Source organism: Nicotiana sylvestris, chromosome 2 (genome assembly GCF_000393655.2).
Source record: "Nicotiana sylvestris chromosome 2, ASM39365v2, whole genome shotgun sequence".
NCBI lineage: Eukaryota > Viridiplantae > Streptophyta > Magnoliopsida > Solanales > Solanaceae > Nicotiana > Nicotiana sylvestris.
Genome location: NC_091058.1, coordinates 97,378,571 through 97,400,047, shown reverse-complemented (window position 1 = coordinate 97,400,047; position 21,477 = coordinate 97,378,571). Strand labels below are relative to the sequence as shown.

The 21,477-nt window shown below is 39.4% G+C and overlaps 1 protein-coding gene across 2 annotated transcripts; it reads left to right on the top strand.

The window, feature by feature from the left end:
• Nucleotides 1–347: 347 nt before the first annotated feature.
• LOC104240714 (protein PTST, chloroplastic) lies at nucleotides 348–15,131 on the top strand. Of its 2 annotated transcripts, XM_070168106.1 has the most exons (10): nucleotides 352–459; nucleotides 861–923; nucleotides 1,366–1,627; nucleotides 1,804–1,893; nucleotides 2,651–2,719; nucleotides 12,630–12,735; nucleotides 12,889–12,977; nucleotides 13,239–13,277; nucleotides 14,487–14,599; nucleotides 14,718–15,131. In XM_070168106.1, the coding sequence occupies exons 2-10, from the start codon at nucleotides 874–876 to the stop codon at nucleotides 14,818–14,820; spliced, it is 921 nt and encodes a 306-aa protein (XP_070024207.1). In that variant the 5' UTR covers nucleotides 352–459; nucleotides 861–873; the 3' UTR covers nucleotides 14,821–15,131. The 2 variants fall into 2 exon arrangements, with proteins under 2 accessions (XP_070024208.1, XP_070024207.1); XM_070168107.1 differs by lacking the exon at nucleotides 13,239–13,277 and having other exon boundaries at nucleotides 348–459.
• The last annotated feature ends 6,346 nt before the right edge of the window (nucleotides 15,132–21,477 follow it).

Sequence of the window (21,477 nt, the reverse complement as noted above, 5' to 3'; positions counted from 1 at the left end):
TAGTAATGTTGGTATTAATTATATTAAAATTAGTTATGCAAAAATTATTTCTTATTGACTGTTTGATTTGGTTTATTAGGGCTGCTTTATCTTTATACATGCTTATTCATGTATTAAAATCATAGTTTTGCTAATGCCATCATTTGCTATGTATAAGAATAATATTGAATAGATTGTATAACTAATATAAGTATTAATTATACATAAGTTAAAAAAACTATCAAATAAAAAATTAATAATATCAAAATTAGTATTATTTTTTCGTACCAAACGATCCCTTCAAGTTTTGACCATGAACCGGCATCAACATGGTTCGATGTTATAAACCCAAAAAAAAGAGAGAAAAGGGGCAGAATAATATGACCCGAACACGTGTATTGCAAATTGCTACGCTGCTCTCTCCCGTAGGAACTGACCACTGCATTTGCAGTTGGGAGTTGCAGCTTCATCCCTTGGAAGGTAAGTGCTCTACTCTAACTTTCGTATCTTCATCAAAATTTTACCAAGAAATAAGCTGAAATCCATTTTGCGGTAAATTAGGATACTGATGCTACTCTCGATGTAGCTCATCAATTGTACTAGTGGGTAAACTTAGGGGCGGAGCTAGCTCTTTGCCTGTGGGTTCAGCTCAACTCAATAGCTTTGATCCAAACTCTGTATAAATTATTAAATATGTATAAAATTATTAATTTAGAACATTCTGGCTCCGCTTCTGGGTAAACTATATTTCTAAAGTTGGAAATTTTGTTGATTACATTTGCCCTTTTGCTCTTGAGCTAATTTATATATTATCATTTTCCCTTAATAGATAAATTTAGTCTCTGAATCTTCAAATTGTTGCTTTTGGTGTTGGCCTACAGGAAGTCCTTAAATATGGAGTGTAACCTGCTAATTAACTCAGTTGGGTCAACCAACTTACCTAGGTGACTTCTTCAACTTCTTTGTCCCTGAACTTAGGGTTTTCTTTATGTGATTTGGAGATTTTATTTTGTACTGCTATTTGATGCAATGTGGGATCTTGATATGTCTTCTCTGTCAATCTTTTTTGAGTTTAAGTTCTATGCATCGACAGTCTAAAAATATTTACACATACAAGTGATTTATAAGGTCATTACAGATCTCAGGGATAAGCATGGTAAAAATAGCAACTAACTTGTTATTACATGATAAATTATACGGATGGCATAATATATTTTTACATTGTTAGTGTATGTTACTTAAATCCATCTTTCTATGCTTATGTTATTTTATTACTATTTTGCATTTCCTTTTATCCTTTAATCTCGTTTTGCTTTATTCTGATCAAACAATTTTGATCACTAAAATGCTGATATGTGGAATTTGGCTTTTATTGAAACTTATAAGGTTCATGGTGGAAAATATCAATGTTCGAGGAAATATGGCTTCATACAATACAAGAATTGGTTTTCATAGGATGCATAAATCATTTCTAGTCCCTACTTGGAAATACAATATCCCAGGTACCTCTTGGAAAATATTTTGTGCCCCTGAAAATTTGGAGCAGCAATTTTCAGTGGTAGCATCAAAGAAAAGAGCAGAGGTTGGTGAGTCTGATCCTGAGGCTTCACCTGAAAAAATCCCTGCAAAAACTTTGAGTAGCGATGAGGTAATCCAGGAGCAATGACACTGTTACATACCTGTTATTGAAAACAAAAGCTTGTACAAAAAGCAAATCAACTTTTTTTTATTCCACCTGTTGGATGTTCTATGATTCTTCCTTTGTTGTTGCCGCAAGTGTATAGAGCAGATTTTAACTATGTTGACTCTCTGCTATCTTAACAGTTGAAGTTACTGCTTGCCGATGCTGAAAGATTAAAGCTTCTCAAGAAATTGAGTGAAGCCAATCAATATAATCGGTTACTTAAGCGAGAGGTACATATTTTGTTGGTTTCCTATGCTATCTCGATTTTATTATGAGACTGATAATGTGGATGATTCTCCATTTGAGTGTCTTCCACCCATAATATTAGTGCTCTGTGAGATAAAACTTACCTTTGTGAATCAGGAGAGAACAGTAAATTTAGAATATTTCATCCTCTTGTGAGCAATGAGTATTAGGAGGAAAACAAATCATGAGAGAAAAATATTTTTGCATTCCCTTTAGACTTCCAAATCCATCTCACATGAAAAGTAATAAGAGGGAAATAGTTTCATATTGATGTTAATTCTTGTCTAGTCCTCATAATGCAGATGCGTTATTTCATATGGTTTCACCAAGTGCATTCTATTTCAATTTGGCTTATTAGATTAGAGTAGTAGCCTACCTCTGATTTGCAAGTTTTTGATTGAAGGTCTAAGTTTAGTATCAGATGAAAATATTGTTAGCCTCTTAGTTCTGCAGAAGTATAGTCTTAATGAGATCTGTTTCTTAGATTCCTTGATACACTAGGTGAGTTAAACTCATAGATTTAGTTGTGTAAAATTAATGGTTAAGACAAGAGGGGGGTTGTTCCAGGGTCGTGGGTTTGAGTCATCAAAGGAGCATTAGTTCCAACAAAGCCCAAAAAGGGATCAAAGGGGAGGGGAATCAAAAAAAAAAATGGTTAAGGCTACAGAAAAATGTTGGAATCAATGCTTTGCACGGAACCTCTATTTTTCTTCTTATGCTTAATGTGCTATATCACTGCAGTTGCAAGATAAGGAGGATGTGCTGGTTAATTTCAAAAGTGAACTTGCAGTCGTCGAACTTGAGATTCAGGTTTGGTTCTGCTATGGCCGGTGTTATTGTCATTTTATTGTTTCAGATCTAGTTGTACCTTGTTAGTATTCGGTGCATTTGCATACATGTTATAACAAACCTAGTGTCACAACCTATTTTCTGAACAAGTCGGGACCGTCACTCGATCACTAAACATGACCGAGCGAACCATCTCTGCTTATCAAATCTATTATAACTCCAAACTTTATATGCAACAAGGCAATACTCCAACCAAGTACTTTTGATTAATTTAAATATTTAAATAAATCAACTCGAAAACTTTATTCGTAGTAACTACTGAATTACTGCTAAGTTATTATCAAAAACATCTGAATCTTAACCCAATGACTATGTCTATGAAGCCTCTACTGATAAACTGATGCACTGCTCAGGACATGAGATTTCCTGGCCAGCTCTCTAAGTAATCAAAGAAATAACTAAATGAAGATGATTCAAAGGAATACTCCACGAATAAAAGCGGAGCTCACCAATAGCACTGGAAGAGAAGGAAGTCCTAACCCGTAGCCTGCTCGCCTGCAAAACCGGTTCCTACGTTGTACCGCAGATCAACGTAGGTTCCCAAAAGAGAACGTCAGTACCATCCATTGTACTTAGTGAGTCTCAACAACAGGGGGCGAAACTTTACTAACATATACATTACGAGCAAAGGTTCTAAATGCATGTAAAACATAAAGCTTATAAGAATAATTCTAAAATAATTGCATACTAGCAGTTTATGAATATTCTAAAAGAAATTCTTTTCTTTTACAAAAAAATACTTCTCTTTATACGTTGGGAGTCCCAACTATCCTGACTTAATTCTATTTCAATCATCGTGTGATCGGCACGAGTTCGATCCCAACCTGATCGAATAGGCCCAATCCATGAGGTGCCACTCGCTTAATGGTTCTCAGCGCTCATGTATCATACCTTAGCATGACTAAGGAAATTCTTAGCAACGAGACCCTCGGCTCGTGTGCTCCCTACTTTGGCACAAGTAGTTTCAGGAAGTCAACGCCTTGGTCAGGACCCTCGGCCTGGACGATGACCCCTTCTCAGAATAAAGGATACTCCCAAAAATCTTTTCTTTTTAAAACTTCTTCTTGTGAATTTTCAAGTCTAGATCCTTTCTTTATAGAACATCATGTACATACTCATGTTGGTATCCTTAAAAAAGCATGTCATAAGAATGAAATAAACATGTAAAAGTATTTCTAAAGATTCTTGTTTTTTTATAAATTTTCAACATGAAAATAGCATATAAGAATTACACGAAAATCTGAAAATTTGTGCACGCGTATCATAATAAATCGTCTAAACTTTTGCTAGACCAATTCTAAGTTAATAGGTATTCTCTCGCTCCAATTAAGTAAATATAAGCTCTTTTAAGCAATTCATCAAACACCTTGTATGCGTGCTTTTGTGAGTTAAACCACTTTAGTAAAGGGTTGTATCAACTCACCTCAATACTTCTCGAGCCAATACGTAGGCCCCAGTCCAATTGACACCAGTCAAACAATCGATTCTACAACAACCAGTGCATTTTAATCAATTTTAAAGTTTCACGCTTAAACATGAAGTTTATTGTTGGTATAGAGGAAGAAGGGAATTAACTATCCAATTCTTACGTACTACTACTTTAGGGTAATTGACAATAGGGAATTTTATATACCTGAGTTTAAGAATTAGTGACTTGTAAAGAAACCTAAACTTCCCGTTGCCTCCGTGAGTATTGAGCAGCAAGGTTGTGGCTCCCGATTCTGCGTTTGTGCATGAACAAGGGCTTTTTAATTCTGCCTTTCAGTTTGTGCGTATTATGTTTCTTAGTCCAAATCCCTTTTACTTCTTTTGCAGTCCACAACCCTTTATGGGTTTTAATTTGTTTTCCCTTTTTTTGTGACTTAACTTGTATTTAATTATATCTACTTTTAGTAATTAATAACATTAAAATTATTAATATTCCCCTAATTGTATATCCGATTATTTTTAAATAGAGAAGTAACTCAAAAATCAATCACAAGGGTTTAAATCCGTAATATAAGTATAATTTAAGATAAAAAAATTTAAATTCTATATTTAGCGTATCTTGAAACTTTTATAAATTTGAGGAGTGTTACAATCTTCCCTCCTTAAAAACATTCGTCCTCGAATGTTGCTAGGGCCTTATTCTTAAGCTAACAATCATTTCTTAGGTCCTTGAACCTCTTAAGTTTTCTTAACACTACTCACTCTTGCAAGGGACTCAAAATTTTGGCTAACTCCCTAAAATTTTAAAAATTTTGGCAGAGTTTCCCTTGTAAATTGGACTATCCAAAATAATATTCCTGTCACAAATTTCACAACCACATCAACAACAACCAAATATACCATAACAGGCCATTCATAGGCACCATACGCAGCTCATAAATTAATTACTCACACTCCGGCAAGGAGGTACCACAATAACTAACAAGAATCTAAAGCACAACAACTCTAGCACAAGTAAATCACTTTAATGAATTAAATATACTACGACGTAAACTAAATTACTACAACAACTAAGTATAATCTAGGAAGGACAGAAACACTTGCTAACTTGTATTTAATAAATGAAATATAAATGTCAAACCAAACTTAGGTTCACATACATTTTTCCTCAAATAAATATGGATATTTCTTTCTCATGTCTTCCTCGACCTCCCACGTAGCCTCTTTTGAATCATGATTACTCCACAAAACTTTTACCGATGCTAAATCTTTTGTTCTCAACTTTCTTACTTGCCTATCGAGAATTTCTATAAGTACCTCTTCATAAGTCAAGCCTTCTTTAATTTCTATGGTATCGACATGTATTATATGCGACTCATCATGAATGTGCTTTCTAAGCATAGACACATGAAAGACAGGATGAACAGAGGACAACTCAACGGGTAGCGCTAGCTTATAAGCCACGTTTCCTTTCTTTTCTAGAATTTCATAAGGTCTGATAAATCTAGGGCTAAGTTTCCCTTTCTTACCAAACCTCATAATTCCTTTCATTGGTGAAACTTTCAAAAACACCTTATCACCAACCATGAACTCTAACTCACGATGCCTCTTGTCGGAATAAGACTTTTGACGACTCTGAGCCGCTTTAAGTCGTTCTCTAATTAGCTGAACTTTCTCCAAGACCTCACAAACAAACTCTGGACCAATCAACGACACCTCTGCTGGTTCAAACCAACCCACTGGAGACCTACATCTCCGCCCATACAACGCTTCATAAGGAGCCATACCAATGCTAGCCTGATAGCTGTTATTGTAAGCAAATTCTATAAGTGGCAAGTGATCATCCCAATTACCTCCAAAATCTATAACACACGCATGCAACATATCTTCGAGAGTCTGAATGGTCCTTTCTGCCTGGCCATCGGTCTGTGGATGGAAAGCGGTGCTTAAATTGACCTTGGTACCTAAGCTGTTCTGAAATGCCTGCCAAAAATGCGCCGTGAACTGAGGCCCTCTGTCAGATATGATTGAAACTGGAGTACCATGCAATTGGACTATTTCTTTGATGTACAACTGCGCATACTGCTCTGCGGAATCTGTCGTCTTTACTGGTAGGAAATGCGCGGACTTTGTCAGTCGGTCTACAATAACCCAAATTGAATCATGCTTACGGTATGTGCGAGGTAGACCTACTACGAAATCCATATTAATCATCTCCCACTTCCACTGTGGTATCTTTATATCTTGAGCTAGGCAGGCCTTTGATGCTCGGTTTTGACTTGCTGGCAATTCAAACATTTAGCCACATGATCTGCTACTTGTTTCTTCATGCCTTTCCACCAATACAACTCTTTCAAATCTAGATACATTTTGGTAGCACCTGGGTGGATAGAGTACCTCGAACTGTGAGCTTCCTCCATTATGGCCTTCCTAAGACCATCTACATCAGGCACACATAACCGATCATTCAACTTCAAAACTCCGTCACTTCCTAACAACATTGATTTCTTTGTTTCTGACTCCTTCTTTTAACTTCACTAAGTACGGATCTTCGTCTTGCTTAGCCTTAACATGCGCAACAAGGGAGGATTGTGCTAAGGCATAAGCAGTTATACCTCCTTTTTCGGTCTCATCCAATCGAATTCCATCATTTGCTAGTTTTTGAATTTCTCGACCCAAAGATCGCCTTTGTACTGCAAGATGGGCCAAGACACCCATTGACTTCCTACTAAGTGCATCTGCTACCACATTAGCTTTGCCCGGGTGATAAAGGATATTGATGTCATAATCTTTCAATAGCTCGAGCCACCTTCTCTGTCTCAAATTTAATTCTTTTTGCTTGAAAATGTACTGGAGGCTTTTGTGATCCGTAAACATTTCAGAATGCTCGCCATAAAGGTAGTGTCACCATATCTTTAATGCAAACACCACCGCTGCAAGCTCCAAGTCGTGTGTGGGATAGTTCTTTTCATGATTCTTTAACTGCCTGGAAGCATAAGCAATAACTTTTCCATTTTGCATAAGAACACAACTGAGACCAACTCTGGAGGCATCACAATACACTGTGAACCCACCCGAACTTGTCGGCAAGGTTAACACAGGTGCAGTGGTCAACCTCTTCTTTAACTCTTGAAAACTCTGCTCACAATCGTCTGACCACTAGAACTTAACTGCTTTTTGAGTCAACTTAGTTAATGGAGCTGCAAGTGAGGAAAACCCCTCTACAAACTTTCTATAGTAGCCAGCTAACCCCAAGAAACTCCTGATTTCGGTTGGCATTGTCGGCCTAGGCCAGTTCTTGACTGCTTTTGTCTTCTGAGGGTCTACTTTTATGCTTTCACTAGATACCATGTGGCCTAAGAATGCCACTGACTGCAACCAGAACTCACATTTTGAAAATTTGGCATAAAGCTCATTCTCCTTCAAGGTCTGCAAGGCTATTCTGAGGTGTTCTGCATGATCTTCCTTGATTTTAGAGTATACCAAAATATCGTCTATAAACACAATAATAAAAGTATCAAGGAATGGCTTGAAAACTCTGTTCATTAGGTCCATGAATGCAACTGGAGCATTTGTCAACCCGAAGGACATTGCTAGAAATTCATAGTGCCGTAGCGAGTCCTAAAGGCTGTTTTAGATATATCTTCTTCTCTGATTCTCAACTGATGTTACCCCGACCTCAAGTCTATTTTTGAAAAGTATTTTGCACCCTGAAGTTGATCAAATAAATCATCAATTCTTGGCAGTGGGTACTTGTTCTTAATGGTAACTTTATTCAACTGCCGATAGTCGACACACATTCTGAGAGACCCATCTTTCTTCTTGACAAACAGGACCGGGGCACCCCACGGTGAAACACTTAGCCTGATGAAGCCCTTGTCAAGAAGGTCTTTCAACTGTTCTCTCAACTCATTAAGTGTTGCTGGAGCCATCCTATAAGGAGGTATAGATATGGGTTGAGTGACTGGCATGAGATCAATGCAAAAGTCTATGATTCTTTCAGGAGGAAGTCCGGGAAGGTCATCTGGGAAAACTTCTGGAAATTCTCTAACAACTGACACTGACTGAAGAGCTGGTGGTTCTGATTCTGGATTAATGATGTGAGCCAAATAGGCGAGACACCCCTTACCGATCATTCGTTGTGCCTTAAGGTAAGAAATAAACTTACCTACAAGCGATGCTGAACTACCCTTCCACTCTAAGACTTCTTCATTTGGAAATTGGAACTTGACTATCTTGGCATGACAATCTAACATGGCATAGCAGGAAGACAACCAATCCATACCTATGATCACATCGAAATCCACCATTTCTAATTCTATGAGATCGGCCTTGGTGTTGCAACCTTGGACTGAAACTATACAACCTCTATAGACTCTTGTGACTTTCATTGACTCGCCAACTGGAGTAGATACTAGGAATGACTCACTAAGTTGTTCAGGTTCTAGCCCGAGGTTAATTGCAAAGTATGGAGTCACATATGAAAATGTTGAACCTGGCTCCATTATGGCATTAGCATTATGTGAGCAGGCTAAAAGTATACCTGTAATAACTTCTGCAGATGCCTCTGCACTCTGACGATCAAGTGAAGCAAACAAACGGGGTTGTCCCCCTCCCTGAGTAACTCGATCTGCACCTCTGCCTTCCCCATGCCTGGTCTGATTATGAGAACCACGAGCCTGAGGTGGTGCAACTGCAGTAGCTGAGGAACTAGAAGGACGAGTTGATCCACCACTGAAATTACGTCGCAACTTTGGGCAGTTGGTCTTTATATGACCACTGTCTACATAATGATAGCAACCATGAAACCCGAGCTTGCACTGACCTGAATGTTGCCGCTTACATGTTCCACAAAGACCTTGTTGGTGTGAATGTTGCTCAAGACTCTGGCCATGTGAGGATGGTGTCCTAAAATTCTGATTCTGGCGAGACTAATTTCCATAACTCTGAGTACGTCTGAAGGAAGACCCACCACCTGACTGATGACTAGACTGAGCTGGTGCTATTGACCCCTTATTAGAGGAATCCCTTCCACCTCCGCTGGATGTACCATTAAACCTGCCCGCTGTCCGGGCTTTCTTGTTATGCTCTTTTTCTTCTCTTCTTTGTTGTCTGTCTTTTTCTAAGTGCTTGGAAAATCCCACAACAAAGGAGAAAGCTATCATCTCTACTGCTGCAGCTGATGTCGTATCCTTAATGTGGTAAGCTACACCGCCAACAAACCTGCGAATCTTTGCTCTTTCTGTCTTAACTATGTGAGGAGCATGCTTAGCCAACCTTATGAATTCCATGTAGTACTCTTGCACACTTTTATTCCCTTGCTTGAGCTGTTCGAACTCTGTAGCCTTAGCTTCCCTATCCTCTTCCGGGATAAAGTTAGCCATGAAGGCCTCTTCAAATTCTTCCCTAGTAGGCGGACCATCATCTACATCTCTTTCCTTTTCCCACATCTCAAACCAAACGCCGGCCACATCTCTAAGCTGGTAAGCAGCCAGCTCCACAGCTTCATCATCAAATGCTTTCATCGCTCGGAGGGCTTTCTTCACACCCTCCAGCCACAACATTTGATCTTCATCAACTATAGAACCATGGAACACTGGAGGACTCAACTTCAAAAATTCATTCACTCTTGAGGACTCAGAATTGTTCTGCCTATTTGATTGAGGTAGAATCTCATCTCTTCTCTCGTTCTGGTTGGCCTGAAGGCTTTAAACATCTCCATAGCGCTGTTAACTGCATTAAACATCTGACCCACCTCTGGGGATATAGTTGTCAGAGCGGGAGCTGCTGTTGGGGGCGGCACTGGATCCTGAGGTACTTGCTCATCATTATCCACCCTTTCTTCACGTTCAACTCGGGGTACTTGGACCCCTTTTGTGGATCTACCCTTCCTTTTCTGAGTTAAAGCCTTCTTAGTTCTGCCTTGAGCCATAATAGTAGCAATAGTTTCTTGAGCAACATCCTGAGTGTCGGTGTCAGAGTTGCGAGTACGAGCCATTTCTGCGAGTTTTGGAGAAACGAATACATTAGATAATTTCTTAGAGGTAGGATCTACTGCACGATCTAAAGTATGAGAAAAATGAGACTTTTCCTAAATGTTGGTAGCCTCCTGTTTATAAGTATGGCGCACTTCATACCCATAAACAAGACTCTACTAACACGGCTTCATAGACCCCTAGGACTCCATAAACCTGAGGCTCTGATACCTAGTTTGTCACGACCCATTTTCTGAACAAGCCGGCACCAGCACTCAATCACTAAACATGACCGAGCGAACCATCTCTGCTTATTAAATCTATTATAACTCCAAACTTTATATGCAACAAGGCAATACTCCAACCAAATACTTTTGATTAATTTAAATTTTTAAATAAATCAACTCCAAAACTTTATTCGTAGTAACTACTGAATTACTGCTAAGTTATTATCATAAACATCTGAATCTTAACCCAATAACTATGTCTATGAAGCCTCTACTGATAAACTGATGCACTGCTCAGGACATGAGATTTCCTGGCCAGCTCTCTAAGTAATCAAAGAAATAACTAAATGAAGATGACTCAAAGGAATACTCCACGAACAAAAGCGGAGCTTACCAATAGCACTGGAATAGAAGGAAGTCCTAACCCGTAGCCTGCTCTCCTGCAAAACCGGTTCCTACGTTGTACCACAGACCAACGTAGGTTCCCAAAAGAGAACGTCAGTACCATCCATTGTACTCAGTGAGTCTCAACAATAGGGGCCGAAACTTTACTAACATATACATTACGAGCAAAGGTTCTAAATGCATGTAAAACATAAAGCTTATAAGAATAATTCTAAAATAATTGCATACTAGCAGTTTATGAATATTCTAAAAGAAATTCTTTTCTTTTTCAAAAAAATACTTCTCTTTATACTTTGGGAGTCCCAACTATCCTGACTTAATTCTATTTCAATCATCGTGTGATCGGCACGGGTTCGATTCCAACCTAATCGAATAGGCCCAATCCACGAGGTGCCACTCGCTTAATGGTTCTCAGCGCTCATGTATCATACCTTAGCATGGCTAAGTAAATTCTCAGCAACGAGATCCTCGGCTCGTGTGCTCCCTACTTTGGCACAAGTAGTTTCAGGAAGTCAACGCCTTGGTCAGGACCCTCGGCCTGGACGATGACCCCTTCTCAGAATAAAGGATACTCCCAAAAATCTTTTCTTTCTAAAACTTCTTCTTGTGACTTTTCAAGTCTAGATCCTTTCTTTATAGAACATCATGTACATGCTCATGCTGGTATCCTTAAATGTAAAGCATGTCATAAGAATGAAATAAACATGTAAAAGTATTTCTAAAGATTCTTGCTTCTTTATAAATTTTCAACATGAAAATAGCATATAAGAATAACACAAAAATCTGAAAATTTGTGCATGCATATCATAATAAATCGTCTAAACTTTTGCTAGAACAATTCTAAGTTAATAGGTACTCACTTGCTCCAATTAAGTAAATATAAACTCTTTTAAGCAATTCATCAAACACCTTGTATACGTGCTTTTGTGAGTTAAACCACTTTAGTAAAGGGTTGTATCAACTCACCTCAATACTTCTCGAGCCAATACGTAGGCCCCAATCTAATTGACACCAGTCAAACAATCGATTCTACAACAACCAGTGCATTTTAATCAATTTTAAAGTTTCACGCTTAAACATGAAGTTTATTGTTGGTATAGAGGAAGAAGGGAATTAACTATCCAATTCTTACCTACTACTACTTTAGGGTAATTGACAATAGGGAATTTTATATACCTGAGTTCAAGAATTAGTGACTTGTAAAGAAACCTAAACTTCCCGTTGCCTGCGTGAGTATTGAGCAGCAAGGCTCTATCTCCCGATTTTGCGTTTGTGCGTGAACAAGGGCTTTTTAATTCTGCCTTTCAGTTTGTGCGTATTATGTTTCTTAGTCCAAATCTCTTTTTACTTCTTTTGCAGTCCACAACCCTTTATGGGTTTTAATTTGTTTTCCCTTTTTTTTGTGACTTAACTTGTATTTAATTATATCTACTTTTAGTAATTAATAACATTAAAATTATTAATATTCCCCTAATTGCATATCCAATTATTTATAAATAGAGAAGTAACTCAAAAATCAATCACAAGGGTTTAAATCCGTAATATAAGTATAATTTAAGATAAAAAAAAATTTAAATTCTATATTTAGCGTATCTTGAAACTTTTATAAATTTGAGGAGTGTTACACCTATGCTCCCTTGTGATGTGAGGATTTGTGCTGTAATTAACTAGAATTTGATTTATGCTAGAAGAAATTTCCACACTTTGAAGATGACAAACAACAAGAGAAAAGTTAAATGGTTGATAATCCAATATTTGTGTGGGACTTCAACTCTAGCAACCGGCATTAGCAGCTTACGGAGTATAAAAATAGAATATATTTCAATTGACTTGCAGGCTTTGGTTAGATTGGCCGAAGAAATCGCTAAATCTGATATCCCAGTTGGTTCAAGAAAAATTAAGGGGAGATATATCCAGTCGCACCTATTTTCACGTTTGGGAGGTATTATTACCTTACTGTATGCTTCCTTAAACTGAATTCCAGCTTCTTTTCAATGCCAGCTAGTGCCAACATTGTTATAGTTTAGATAAATGTTTATGGATGAGCGTAACCTGACATTTCATGATCGCCATCTTGATACTTTATGTTCTGAAGCCATACAAGAAAAATTGACAGCGCAAATAAAGGATGTGGAAGTTGCACAATCCAAAGAGGTTCCTTTATCCTGGGTTGGGGTAGCAGAGGTGAGTTCTTGAAGAAGTTGCTTCTGTATCTGCTAACCATTTCGGAACTGCAGAATTCCTTACCTTATGTCTAGGTTTTATGCATTTGGTGGCTGACACCATTAAAAGCTGTACACTTGGAACAGACATGCGACCCTCTACTAGCTTAAGATTCTCTTGTGCATTGTGAAAATTGAAAACTTTGTAGCTGTTTCAGTTACCTGTTGGGCTTATTTAACTGGAAAGAGTAATAAATCATCCCTTACCCCCCCCCCCCCCCAGGTTTTTCTTGGATTGCTCCATGTCACTGTCCTTTTTAAGGTAACGTAACTCATCAGTGCTCTCTATAGTTCTATTAACTGAACCTGAAACAGATATGATGTTTCCAAAGTAAAAAAACTAAGCCTTCTTCTCACTTTTCCCTTAAAAAGTTTTTCGCCTTAGTTAAAGTGGAAAGCTCTGTTGATTGCTTACTTGTCTTGAGAACACAATAGGTCATTTTTTCTTTTTGGATTTTCATTTAAATTTAAGTGGCATCTTGACTTTTTAGCATGATTTGCCCATATTTCTTGTAACCTTTTTCTTGCTTAGTCGTTATGTAAGCATTTTCTATGAAACCAAGCCTTTCAAGTAGGGCTTGAAAAATCTAGGTGATCCTATCAGTTGACAAGCAAGATAGACAGAGAAAAGGTTTAATGTTTTTTTGTGGTGGGGGATTCAAATGCTGTTTCATAATCAATGGATTAACTTTTGCCAAGCCGGATGAAATTTTCTTGACTAAGAAATAGATTAAGTCCCTTTTGGAATCAACTGATCAACTCTACCAAGAGTGGTGATTCCTGTATTTTTTTTTAAATCTTTGGTTTCACTTTCGCAAGTTAGATTTTTCTCGTTCTTTGAAAATGAGTATATATGTATATCATGTGTGCTAGTTCGAGAAAGTTCATTCCATTATTGGCATATCTTGTGGGATCAACTTTAAGGTAATGCCTATATAACATTGTAGGAGCAGAGGAAATTTGGTATCATTTGTGAAGTATGACCTTAGTCCTGTTATAAACTTCCTGAACACTAGGTGAAAGAAATGGGAAGTTCTGCATAAGGCTTTTGGCCATTTGTTTCTACCCAATGGGTATTTCCCCTTAGGCGGGGGGGGGTGGTGGGAAGCCCACACTAATTCTGTACTAGTTTGTTAGGGCATGGTTGTGTGTATGGCGTTTCTTTTACATGTCTAGACATTGAATTGTGACACCCGCTGTTTGATATTTTTTGGCAACAGCATAAATTATATTTTGATTAGCAATGACAAACAAAATGGAGGTAGCACTTGAAATTAGTGGTCCATAGTAAATCAGCTGGCCGGAGGATTAAAATTCTGCTTTGTGCAAGTTCTTGGTTGCTGCCAGATCCCTTTTATGTAAAAGAACTTCCGATGAGTAGTCTGCTATCACTTAATTTTTTTTTTTTTATTGGGTACGCACTTTGGCCGATTACAGAAGGCATTATAACCTTGAATTTTGATCTTTTTAGAGTGTACAAGTAATGGGTTCCTTTGATGGTTGGAGTCAAGGAGAGCACTTATCGCCCGAGTACACTGGATCTTATATGCATTTTTCAACTACATTGTTCCTAAGACCTGGAAGGTACGTTTCTCTTCTGCCACCGAGTATTTCTGTCCTTGCACTCTCCAAACACCTTCCACCCCTTTTAGGACAATTAAGTGTATCTGTACTTCTTAAAAGATATTTTGGGTGGTGTTAGGTACGAAATCAAGTTCTTGGTAGACGGAGAGTGGCACCTATCCCCTGAACTCCCAATTACTGGAGAGGGGTTAACTGAGAACAATTTATTGATTGTGGAATAGCTCCTGTAGCTAGCATACAATGTATATGTGCTGAAAATATGCTTTGGGATGAAAGATGAACCTATTAAGCATGGAATAGCTCGTGTTGTCAGCATGCCATGTCTATCTGCTGAAGGTCAGTGCTCTAAGTGTGAATGCCTTCTCTTGAGGATGCCGATTTCAAGCGTGCCAATTTATGTAATGAACTTTTGGGAAAATACCATAAATGTTAAGTAAGCATTTAAGCAATGTTCTTGTAGATATGATAAGATAACTACTCACTAGCTTTTATGTCTTACTAAATTACTAAGGCAAAATACATACTTTACCCATCGACCTTGTACTCAAATCTCTCTTATACACTTGTTAAACACGGGGATAGTATTACACACCAAAACTTTTAATAGTGTGTTAATTACACACCTCTTTTGTCATGTGTCACACACGTGTATTGCACATAAAAGAGGCGCGTGATAACTATAGAATTTATCTGAAATTAAATTTTTCCCCCTTTTTTTTTTTAACTATTTTCTTTTCAAATTAAAGAAAAAAATGTAACTCATGTCTTCTTTCCCAACCCCAACGTTCCCCCCCTCCCCCGTTTCGTCTTCTTCCCCAACTTCCATCCTAGTGTTGTCTACCCCTCGTGTTTCGTCTCTCCAACCTCCATGACTAAGAAGAAAAGAGGAGCTATTAGGTCTTGTAAAAATTACCATTATTGACCTTTTGAAAAAGCTTGGAAATTTAATCGGGTCTTGTTGATTTTGGTGTTCCATGACCTAGAAAATTAGTTTGAATTCGTGATTATTGTTGAATAAAAATTTACTTAGGTGATTAATTTCGATAAAATTCAAAAAACACCATTAACAAGTTTAAAACTTTGGGTTTGAGCTTGAATTTTAAATTTGTCTAAGGATCTGTGATGGATATTGTTAAAACTTGTTAAAAATTGAGCAAAGAGTTGAATCTATAGTTAGGGAAGAATGTGCTTGTAGTCGAAGGGTTGGTGGTAGTGGAGAAGATGATGGAGTTGGGGAGATGAGGAGGGGGTGTGGTTTTTTCTTTTCTGTATTTTTTTCTTTAGGAAGATGAGGAGAGGGGTGGGGGTAGAGAGTTTTTTTTTCCAGTTTTTTTTTTTTCCGATTTATGACACATGTCAGATGCTGATTGACGCGTGTAATAGCAATCTTTAAGCAGATATGATCAAACACCGAAGTGGTGTGTAATTGACACACCTTTAAAAGTTTTGGTGTCAAATATTATTCCAGTATTTAACAAGTGTGTAAGAGGGATTTGGGGATGTATAAACTTCACCCATTAAATGTGTTCTTTTATGTTGTTCGGTCTCTTGAATTTTAAGTAAGGGGTGAATTGATTCAAAAGCTAGATCATGAAGTAGGATTGGTCAAGGTCATATAAGGAGACAACATTTCATTCCTTCAATCAATCATGACGAAAAATCTAACATGGGAGTCCATCATTGGATAAACCAAGAATAAGAATGAGTCACTTTGATACCGTGTGAGGAAGATGTGTTGAGTCTAACTCAATCCTTAAAGCTAGTACATGAGATTTGGATTGCCCAAGATAATATAAGGAAATAACCATTCTCTCAACTATTGTGGAACACTTAATTCTACTATTCAGGTATAATTCATGGCATTTTGGACTCGATTAATTTAAGTTTGGAGATCAAGTCATACCTACTTTTTTTAGGGGTTGTGGGGGGGGGGGGAGATGGGTGGGTGGTGGTGGTTGGAGCAGGGAGTTGGATATTGGTTAGCCAAAGGTCAAAGATGTGCTAATGAGTTAGTGACAAATCGCTGTTAGCATTCTTGATCCCTGAGACTTCAAAACAGCATAAAAAGACTGGATAGGCTACCTTCCTTGTATTGATTTTCTAACCGAGCAACCAAACAATGCAATATATTGAAGCAAGTCTGATTGCCTACCTTGTATTGCTTTATTACTAACTGCCCTCAGGTCATGTTCAGCTTAACACTTTGGTTATAACTACAAAACTAGCTTTCAAGCTGCTTGAGCACCAAGTAGTAGATACGCAAAAATTGATCCAACCTTTTTTAGAACATTTGTCGACTGACTGTCAGCAAAATATTTATTACACCAGTGTTCCATGCCTGGCCTATTTGCTATGTTTTCATCTTATCACGTTTACCTTAGTATCTGCTCTGCCCAAAGTTCTCGAAATCTAATTATGAATTACAAGCCAAATAATCAAAGTACAACAACAACATACCCCAGTGTAGTCCCACAAGTGGGGTCTGGGGAGGGTAGAGTGTATTAGAGTGTACACAAACGTTACTCCGGACTTTAAGAAGGCAGAGAAGCTGTTTCCGAGAGACCCTCGGCTCAGGATGGAGAGAGGGGAATAGCATTAACAAGCAAACCGATCTGACAACCGAAGCAAAAATACAAAACTAGCAATAGGTAATACAATCAGGAAACCGAAACAAAAAACAACAACAAGTAGTAATAAAAGTCTATGGATACGAAAAGAAAAGAAAGAAAAGAAAAAGAAAAAAAACACTAAAGACACCAAGTGGTGTATCAAAGCTACTGCTACAATCAAGGATAACAATCGGCCACCTAACCTTTTATTCTCAACCTCCATACCTTCCTATCTATAGTCATGTCCTCAATGAGCTGGAGCAACACCATATCTTGCCTAATCAACTCCCCGTAATACTTCTTCGGCCTGCATCTACCTCTCCGTTGGCCCTCCCATGCGAACCTCTCACACCTCCTCACCGGAGCATCAGTGTCTCTCCTCTTTACATGCCCGAACCATCTAAGTCTCGCCTCTCGCATCTTGTCCTCCACAAGGGACATACCTGTAACAGCCCAGCCCGCTAGTGATATTGTCCGCTCTGGGCCTAGGCCCTCATGGGTTTAAAATGCATCACTAGGGTCTAAGACTTGTTAACTTATATACCCAGCATCCCTCTTGTGTTTGCCGATGTGGGACTCTGTCTATAGTCTGGGGTGTTACATACACCCCCTCTTATGGACTCAGCGTCCTCGCTGAGGTTTGCCCCACCGCATGGGATTTGTCTAGACTCAGCACTGAGGTTTGCCCCGCCTAACCGGGATTTGCTTAAACTCAGTTGAACTCTGACCCACCATCGGCAAGACTGACACAAGAGTGGCTCTGATACCATCTTTAACAGCCCAGCCCGCTAGTGATATTGTTTGCTCTGGGCCTAGGCCCTCACGGGTTTAAAAACGCGTCACTAGGGTCTAAGACTTGTTAACTTATATACCCACCATCCCTCTTGTGTTTGCCGATGTGGGACTCTGTCTATAGTCTGGGGTGTTACAACACCCACCTTGTCCCGGATAACTTCATTTCTAATTTTATCTAACCTGATATGCCTGCACATCTACCTCAACATCCTCATCTCAGCCACCTTTATCTTCTGGAAATGGAATTTTTTGACTGGCCAACACTCCACCCCAACATAGTCGGTTTGACCACCGCTCTATAGAACTTACCTTTAAGTTTTGGTGGTACATTCTTATCACACAAAATACCGGAAGCGAGCCTCCATTTTATCCATCCCGCCCCAATACGGTGTGTGATATCCTCGTCAATCTCCCCATTCTTTTGTATAATAGACCCAAGGTACTTGAAACTATCTCTCATAGTGATAACTTGTGAATCGAGCCTCACGTCTTCGTCCTCTTCCTGAGTCGCGCCACCGAACTTGCACTCCAAGTACTCTGTTTTGGTCATGCTCAACTTGAAACCCTTAGACTCCAAGGTCTGTTTCCATACTCTAACCTCTCGTTAACACCACAATGCGTCTCGTCAATCACTACAATATCATCAGCAAATAACATGAACCACGACACCTCCCCTTGAATGTGACACGTCAGCGTATTGATAGCCAGGGCAAACAGGAATGGGCTGAGGACTGATCCCTGATGCAACGCCATCATAATCGGGAGGTGTTCCGATTACCCTCCCACTGTCCTCAACCGAGTCTTAGCACCCTCGTATATGTCCTTAATAGCCCTAATGTGTGCAACATGAACACCTCTAGCCTCCAAACATCTCCACAACACCTCTCTCGGCACTTTATTGTAAGCCTTCTCTAAGTTGATGAACATCATATGTAAATCCCTCTTCCTCTCTCTATACTGCTCCATCAACCTCCTAACAAGGTGAATAGCTTATGTAGTTGAACTCCCCAGCATAAATCCGAATTGGTTCTCTGAAATAGACATAATCATCCTCACCCTCAGCTCCACCACCCTCTCCCATACTTTTATAGTATGGCTCAGTAGCTTGATACCCTGATAATTGTTGCAATTTTGGATATCCCCCTTTTTCTTATACAACGGGATCATCGTACTCCATTTCCATTCCTCGGGCATCTTTTTCATCCTAAAAATGACATTGAATAGCTCAGTAAGCCATTTGAAGCCGACCCTACCCATGCTCTTCCAAAATTCCACCAGGATTTCGTCTGGCCCGGTCGCTCTCCCCTTGCTCATCTTACACATAGCCCCCTCTACCTCCGCAACTTTAATATAGTGGCAATACCCAAAGTCCCGACGGCTCTCAGAGTTTTCTAAGTTACCTAACATAATGTTCCTATCCCCTTCTTCGTTCAGGAGTTTTTGGAAGTACGTTTGCCATCTCTGTTGAATCAGAGCCTCGTCCAACAACACTCAACCTTCCTCATTCTTGATGCACTTCACTTGGTCCAGGTCACGTGCCTTCTTCTCTCGCACCTTGGCTAACTTGTATAGTTTCTTGTTCCCTCCATTGCCTCCAAATTCTTTATACAAGCGCTCAAATGCGGAAGTTTAGCCGCAGTAACTGCTAACTCTGCTTCCTTCTTAGCCACCTTATACTGCTCCATGTTCATCCTCCTCTCCTTCTTGTCTATGCTTTTTACAAGCTTTAAATAAGCCACTTTCTTGGCTTTCACTTTACCTTGGACCTCAGTGCTCCACCATCAATCCCCTTTGCGTCCGCTAGAAGAGCCCTTCGAGACCCCCAATACCTCCCTAACAACCTCCCTAATGCAATTCGCAGTCGCAGTCCACATACCACTCGCGTCCCTACTGTTCCTCCATGCTCCCATAGCCAGCAGCTTATCTCCCAACTCTTGGGCTTTGACCTTAGTCAAAGCTCATCACTTGATCCTAGGAAGACCAAACACAACCTTCTTTCTCTGCTTCCTCATAAGCTCCAAATCCATGACCAGGAGCCTATGCTGGGTCGTGAGGTTCTCACTCGGGATGACCTTGCAATCCGTACATAGACCTCTATCCAACTTTCTGAGGAGTAGATAGTCAATCTGGGTCCTGGCTACCGAACTCTGAAAAGTAACTAAGTGTTCCTCCTTCTTCGGAAAACTCGAGTTTGCAATCACCAAATCAAACAAATCGAGTAGCAAAAGTTCCTCCTCCGTTCCTGACTCCAAAATCGAAGCCTCCATGCATATCATCGTAACCCTCGGATGCCGCCCCAATGTGGCCATTGAAATATCTTCATATGAAAAACTTCTCACTGTGTAGTATGCCATGTACAACCTCATCCAAGTCCTCCCAAAAACGCCTCTTAACCTCCTTGTCCAAGCCCACTTGGGGCGCGTATGCACTAATCACGTTTAAAGTAAAAATCCCAATTATTCCTCCTCGATTTGCGTGCGCAGTCGTGGCATTTTTCGAAAAGCTTTTATAATTTTTGCCTTTAAAAGTTAATTTAGTTGACTTCGGTCAACGTTTTGAGTAAACGGATCCGGACTCGTATTTTGACAGTCCCGATGGGTCCGTATCGAAATATGGGACCTGGGCGTATGTATGGAATCGAATTTCGAGGTCCCTAGCTCGAGAAATGAATTTTTGATGAAAATTGAAAGTCTGAAAATTAAATAATTTTAAGAATTTGGTTAATGTTTGATCTCGTTGCTATCGGGTCCGTATTTTGGTTCCGGATCCCGGTATAGGTTCATTATGATATTTAAGACTTGTCTGTGAAATTTGTTGAGAAACAGAGTTTGTTTGACGTGATTCGAACGTCCGGTTGAGAAAATAAAAATTTTAAAGTGTTCTTGAAAATTTCATTTGATTTGGTGCTAAATTCGTAGTTCTAGGTGTTATTTGGCGATTTGATCGCGTGAGCAAGTTTATATGATGTTTTAAGATTTGTGTGCATGTTTGGTTTGGAGCACCGAGGGCTCGGGTGAGTTTCGGATAGGCTACGGAGTGAAATTTGACTTAGAGCATTGCTGGTTCTGCAATTTCTGTGACTGGTGTCTGATCTCGCAAGTTGACTTAGAGCATTGCTGGTTCTGTAATTTCTGTGACTGGTGTCTGATCTCGCAAGTGTTCACATTTGCGAACATTCCCCCATGCTGGCAGGCTCGCAATTGCGAGCAAATTCTTTGTATTTGCGAAGTATACCAGGGCCAGCACTAGTTCGCATTTGCGATCAGGAGGTCGCATTTGCGGGGAGCCAGTGTGCGCATTTGCGGACAAATCTTCGCAATTGCGAAGTGGGAGCTGGGCAACAGTGATCGCAAATGCGATTAATTGGTCGCATTTGCGGAAGCATCAGAGTTCGCATTTGCGAACTATTTGTCGCAAATGCGATGAAGACAGGCGGGCGAGGTCGAAAATGCAACACCTGCAACTAGGGATGTG

Coding starts and splice junctions, on each gene's coding strand:
- LOC104240714 (XM_070168106.1), top strand. CDS start 874: ATGGAGTGTAACCTGCTAATTAACTCAGTTGGGTCAACCAACTTACCT. Junction 2,720..12,629: donor TCGTCGAACTTGAGATTCAG/GTTTGGTTCTGC, acceptor ATTGACTTGCAG/GCTTTGGTTAGATTGGCCGA. Junction 12,736..12,888: donor CCTATTTTCACGTTTGGGAG/GTATTATTACCT, acceptor TATGTTCTGAAG/CCATACAAGAAAAATTGACA.